Source organism: Python bivittatus, unplaced genomic scaffold (assembly GCF_059951505.1).
Source record: "Python bivittatus isolate LINGU-HERP-01145 unplaced genomic scaffold, Pbiv_v1 ctg000480_np1212, whole genome shotgun sequence".
Taxonomy (NCBI): domain Eukaryota; kingdom Metazoa; phylum Chordata; class Lepidosauria; order Squamata; family Pythonidae; genus Python; species Python bivittatus.
In genome coordinates this window covers 67321532-67328209 of record NW_028277075.1, presented here as the reverse complement: position 1 = coordinate 67328209, position 6678 = coordinate 67321532, and the positions used below count along the sequence as shown (strand labels likewise).

The 6678-nt window shown below is 44.3% G+C and overlaps 1 protein-coding gene across 1 annotated transcript in view; it reads left to right on the top strand.

The window, feature by feature from the left end:
• The first annotated feature begins 1044 nt into the window (after positions 1 to 1044).
• Positions 1045 to 6678, top strand: part of B4GALNT4 (beta-1,4-N-acetyl-galactosaminyltransferase 4) — a 181683-nt gene continuing 176049 nt past the window's right edge. The window contains exon 1 of the mRNA XM_088146137.1: positions 1045 to 2021. Coding sequence (XP_088002263.1) covers positions 1871 to 2021 — 151 coding nt within the window. The 5' untranslated portion in view covers positions 1045 to 1870. The remainder of the gene's footprint in view (positions 2022 to 6678) is intronic.

Below are 6678 nucleotides of genomic sequence, written 5' to 3'. Positions count from 1 at the left end.
TCCTGTCTCCAGAGAAGACCATGGCTGCTTATTAAACAGGCAGGGCAGTGACAAGGATAGAGGAAAAACCATAAAAGACATTATGGGGTCCTCTTGATAACACCTTGTCTGCAGCTGTTTCACCTGACCACAGTCATACTTGGAATTTAAGAAATCAAAGTGGGGAGGGAGATCTAAAGTAGACATTTCATTTCCTAACTCTTCCCAATTCCACTTTTTACATGGTGCAACAACAACTGAAGTCAATTATTACAAATTAATTTCTGAAGAGCACTAGCAAAGCAATTTCCTTGATGAAATTATCAAAATCCTTGATAAGGATTTTCAGATGCAGGTCTAACACTGTTTTGAAGCTCTGTTGGGCATACTTGAAACCTCCCAGGTTTGAGAGAGTTTGCCTTGACATCTCCAGGAACAAGCAAAGATTGAGCTCAACAGTGGACTCCTTACCGCTCGAGCGTATCATGGCAAGCAGCTTCAGACATTCTGCCACAAGCAAAGCCGATTGCTTAGTTCTACCTGCAGCCATCTCAAAGGAAGGCCGCCTGCATCCTCAGCCTAAACCATCTTGGAAAATCTTGCTGCCTTCTCACAGAGTACCAGCTTGCATCTGCTGGGAAGGTACCATCCCTCACGAAGGGGACGCTCTAATAGGATTGTGAAGTGGCTTCTCAAACGAACAATACATAGAAAACAGGAGGGTTTTCTTCCTGAAGCTAGAACAGCCGGATTTCTCTTTCAGGAGGTACATCTAAGGCCTGGGAGCTTTGCAGAGAACGATGCCAGCAGCCCCTCCTCCCCCATGTATCATTCCCCTCCTTCGCCTAGGCAGGCACTGAGTCCGCTCCCCAGGTGGATGTTTGCACGTTGGCGTGGAGATGAACGCCGCGCACAGCCGAACCTCGCTTTCGCACCGCCTCCTGAGCGAGAGGATTGGGCGGATCGAAAAAAGCGGGGCTCCCATTGGGTCTAGTAGGGCTGTCCATCTGGCTGCCCCGTTTCAGGCTCGGTTGCATCACAGCGTGAGGATGCTGCTCTCTTCGAGCCAAAGCAGAGCAGCGACGGCGAAGAGGCGATGATGCCGCCAGGGCATCGCTACGAGCCGCGCGCGCAAGACGGGAGTGGGAAACGCGGCAGCTCCGGCTTGGCATCCGCAACGAAGATCCTGTAAAGCGCAGGCCGAGGAACCACAGTAATTCAAGAACAGCCCAAAGCCGGGACCGGGGGAGAAACTCTGGGCAGCTCCGCTCCCTCCATTCATTGCCTGCCGAGGACGGATTATATTACCCTCGCTGTGGGGCGGGGATTCCGGGCTGCTTCTCCGTGCACAGAGCCTCAGGTAAACCGAGGTGTCGGCGAGGGAGTGAGCTGTAAATTCCCGCGCCGCTGCCTCGCTCGCGGTCGTAGGGAGTCTCCTGCTGCCTGGATGCCTTTGTCCCTTCCCGCCAGGAGTTGGCTGGAGGCGGCCGAGCTCTTCTTGGGCGAGAGCATCAAGAGCTCCCACCCATTCCCGCATCCTCTGGGGGCAGCTCTTGGGAGCGTCCTCCTCCTCCTCCTCAATTCGCCAGCCCGATCGGCTGGACAGAGCCAAAACGAAGTTTGCGCGCCAGTCCGGAGACGCCAAAGTTGCCGCTGCCGCCGCTGCAGGTAACGGACAACGAGCCGGCGGCCCGCGGGGAGAAAGCGTAGTTCTTGCCCTCGGGGCAAGATGAGCGGCGAGGGGGCGACGCGGAGGCCGGATTAGGGGCTGACCCCTCACGTCTGTCACCACCCTTCCTCTCCCATTCTTCCCCCCGCTGGAAGGACGGCGCGAGCGCCCGCAGCTCACCCCCCGGGGGCAGATTGACCCCCCGGGAATGCTGCCTGGAGGATGCTGTGGTTCCCGGTGAAGAAGATCCGGAAGCAATTCAAGTTGCTGCTGCTGCTGGTGCTGCTCACCTTCGCCGTGTGGTTCACCTACCTGCACATCAGCCTGGTGCGCCAAGGCAAGGCGCTGCGCTTGCACTTCGCCTACGGCCGGGGTAAGCGAGCGAGCGGGTGGCCCCTTTCCCCCACACTTTAGATCCCTCGCTTTATTCCAAGTCTGTCAGGGAGCAGTACCCCACTTGGCTTGATTGTATTTCCCCAACTCTCCAATAGGCTGTACTATCCTTCCCTTCCCAGCGTCTCCCTTGAATTTAAATATTGAGCCATCTGTACAACAGTTGCACGAAATCGTGCTCATCTTGCCTAGAGTGATTAATCTGGAATAATACCAGCTCTCATCTAAAGCAACAGGGAAGGCATACTTGCAAAGCAAGGAAGTAAATGCTGTAATATGTCAGAGTGCTTAAATGGGTTCAGGGGTAGCAAATAAGCGCTCTGAATATCGGCTGCCTCTTGAGGTGGCTCATCTTTGTGTTTTGCATATTGTCCTTTCCTGTATTTTCCTTCTGATCCATTAATCAATCCGTATCTTTTATACCTTAAAGAGGAATATTCAGAGCATCCTAAACAGACTTCAGACTTGTGATGTCCAGGATGCTGAGCATTTAACTTCTGAAGCTGCATAATTGTGTATGTAAACTACATTCATACAGTGTGACTTGCAGGATCAGGCGGTGAATCACCTGTTTAGCATCTGGCATATTTGAGAAGACAGATAGTTTGGTGTCATAGTTAAAGGCACTGAACTAGGAGCTGGGAGACTATGAATTATTGTCATCTCTGAGACGTGAAAGCCAGTTGGGTCACTTTGGGCCAGTTATTCTCTCTCAGTGCTATGAAGAAGATACTGGCAAAATCACTTCTGAAAAATATTGCCAAGAAAACCACACAGACAACCATGTAGTCATCAGGGTTGACTTGAAAGACCAAAACTCATATTTGGGAAACATAATTTGAGAAATGATCCAGCCACTTGGTTTTGCTGGGAGAGGCTAGGAACTATTAAACCAACTGGTATTTTATTTTTTTAGTGCTTGCATGATTTTAAAATGTCCTTTTTTCAAAACTTCTGAAGATGCGTGTGTATGTTTGTCAATATATGGTGGTATTCATAACAATGGCCTGCGATTACTTGAATTGATCTCAGTTCAAGGTGGGGGGGCTGTCAGATCTTTATTTCTACCAACCTTGATTTGTTAAGAGGAGATTCTCCAAGCTCTCTCTTTGAATGATAACAGGAAGAGTGTTGAAAACTCTGCAGCCCAACACTGTACAGGTTTATTGACATAATCCCCAAAGGCGTTCAGTTGGATTTTCTTCTACATAAGTGTAGTTGGGGTTGCAGCTTTCATTTCCCCATCTGAGTTCAGAAGAGCCCATAGAAGAGCTTCTGTGCGCTTAACTGGTTCCAGAACTGAGGTCAGGCACTTGGCTACAATTTCCAACAAGCTGTCTAAATCCTCCAGGTCTTTAGTCTTTGTGGTGAAATGTTTGTAACAGCAGCTCAATATTTCTTTAGCGCTGGACTGAGTAATGATTTCTGAATCCAGCACACAGAGCTCTACTGTATATCTTGGGGGGAAAAGAAATTCCAAAGTGCATGGAAAATCTAGCTCTCTCTGTCCGAGTCAGTTGCTGAACTTCACGCACAGGGCTGAGAAAAAAGAAGCTATAGTCATAATGTGAATCTCGGGGTGACAAAGGAGGGGTTTGATCTCATACAGATTGAGAAGGTAAGGTGGGGGGCACGCCCCCCTGTGTATCTTCTTTGCTGAGCCATATCATTTGTTAATTTAAAAAAAAAAATGGTCAAACTTCTGGGAGAAATGTCAAGAGAACAAAAAATAATGAAATGGGTTAGGGAAAGTCCTTATGATTAATTCAAATGTTTATTTTTTTAAAAATGTTTAAAACTTCTGGCTGCTGGTCAGCTAGAGGATCTAGAATTTTTTTGGAATGGCCTTGTAATCAGTAGGAAAACCACAGAAAGGTGCTTTAATTTTTAAAATGAAAACCAAGGTTTGTGAATTTCAGTGAGTCTATGCGGGATGCCTTACACTATATGACTGAGTCTGTACATTTACTAAGCCATAATGTGTAGTTGTCAGATAATGCAATTGTAGTCAATTATGATTTATGTTTAAATTATGGTTAAGCCTTGGTTTACTGTGATCTGTGAGTCTACTATATCTGTAATTTACAAGCTCTATGTTGTCTCTTTTAATCACAGGGCATTTGTTATATCTTAGCTGGAATTTAGTTTGGAGTCCTTTTTGCAACAGAAAAAAGAATGCGTTAACGGACCTGCTTCTGACATCTGAGATCTTAGATGCTACAAAATTGCCTATACACTATTATACCATAGAGGATGATGGAAATAGATTTAAGAAGATTTTGGGACCTCAACATGAGTTCTTACTTGTTCTTCCATTCAGCTGTATTTTTAAAATAAATTGATTTTTATTTTAGTTTTGTTTCAGGAAATAGAAGTATAGTTTGGTAGTATTGGATTTGGCTGTTCACCCCTTTTCTTCAATGTTCAGTAACTTGATTTACACCACTGTGATCCAGAAGGCATGTTTAGTTTAGTTTATTACGGTCATAGACCAGAACAATTTAAAAACGAAGATAATAAGATAGACACATCAAAAAACAGTGCATGATGTGCCTAAAATAGTATATAAAATATTTTAACGTGAGTAAAATGAGATAATCAGAGTCATCCTACTTGAAGCAGTCCTTTGCATTCCATCATAGCCGTGTGCAAGATCTCGACCTCCTGATCAGCCTGTAGAAGGTTGAAGTGTCATCCCTGGTCCTGCCTAGGTATTATGTTATAAATATACAGAGCCTGAATGTCTCTGTAAAAGAGGCAGTGCAGCAGTACATAACCCATGGTCCCACTCTCCCCCTCACCACATGAGCAGAGATGGTGCTGTTTAGGAACATTGTAAAATCTGCCCTCCTGAAGAGCAGATAGAAGGGCAACGTAAACGGTCATCTGGTATTTTGGTATGCCATGTTAAACAAATAATGGAGAGAAGCAGCACTCTTACCTGGTGTCTCACTGGGGTGAGGTAAAATGGAGCCTGGCTGAAATCGTTTTGCAGGTCAATATCTCTGGCATGCTGCTTGAAGAATGATTTGGCTTGTTCAAAACCCAAAGAGATCAGTGCATTAGGAAAGAGTTCACAGTACCTTAAGGTGGAACAAAGTGATTTCCACCAAGAAGATTGAAATTTAACTTGTAGGATCAAGCTGCTTGGTTTGAAAATTAATTTAACCCGTAGCTAACATGCACTATATGCACCCAAGTTTTTATCAATGCCAATCCAGTCTTTCCCTAAAGGATTGATTTTGGGATCCATCGTGGCATCTGAAATATGTCCCTTAAGAAACCTGATTGAATGGCTTCTAATGGCTCTGTTCTTTTAGGCACATAGTTGGATGTTGTAATATAGCTGTGTTATTTCTTTGGCTCAAACACTTTTAGTCCACCTGGTGTACAATATGTCAAATTCTGATATTTCTGTTTTTAAAAAACCTTTTGCAGAACTATCATAAAACTGCTCGCTCATAATAATCAAAGGAGAATTACATCTGAAGTTATACATTAATCAAAACTGAACTTGCTGTCTTTTCTACCTTCCAATGAACTGAGGATATAAGATTATTTCACAGGACTGTTTTTCTTTATGTTGCAAACAGAGGCCTGTGTTTTATGGTAGAAGATAAAATATTTAAACACTGAGCCTATTCTAGATACAAAAATTGGGGAAGAGAGGTGCCAGAATTCTCAGTAACCTTTTATTATATAGTCTAGTAGATCAGAGCGTATCTAATAAATGTATGTGTATTGTGGTGGATTAAAAAAAAAAAGAATCATTAGGAATCATTTGGAAATCTTACTCCTTTACATGTGCATAACACAATGCACATAGAACTACTATATCAGGAAATAAGACAAATATATATGATTCTGGAGCCTACCAGTGCTAATATTATAATTGCTTAATGCTATGCAGCTTTTTAATGGTACTGTGCTGCCATGGGTAGCTTGGTGGAGGCTTTGGTTGGCACTTGGACATTGGGTTTGGTATGCAAATAGCCTTGGCCAGCCTGGAGAATGACTTTTATTGTAGTGGACACAACCTCTTGGTTCTGTGCAATCCTACAGTAGCATTTGCTCCCATTAGCCATCAGCCTAGACTTAGAAGGCCCAATAATTATTAGTTGCAGTCTTTCCTAGCTGATCATTTTAAAAAAGTAGTAATGGGTGGTTTCTGTTCTGTCCCTTGTTCTTTGTCTTTTGGGGGTGCAGGGTTCTATCTTATTCCCAGTACTTTTTAAATTAAGGAGTGGGAACCTGTGACCCTCTAGATATTGCTGAACTAGAATTCTCACCAGCTTGACCATTGATGAGGAATGCTTGGTGCTACATCTCAACCACAGGCTCACTGATTCATATGAAGCCATTGTCCAGCTAAAGAACTGAATTTTGATATTAATATGCTCTTGACTCACAGGTATCTGAATTCAGTTCCAGAATGGAACAGAGAGAGAATGAAAATGAGAATGAACAGCTGAAATTTAAAAATAGAGGTTTAGTGGGTTGGGAAGCTGTGTGATCTGGAGAACCTTGTACAAGCAGTTCTAGATGGGATGTTTCCTCCCTGAAGAACTAGGTACAAACTTTGGGGTAATCCTGTATTCATTGCAGCTTGGGAGGCATAGTTGGTAGCAGTGTCCTGG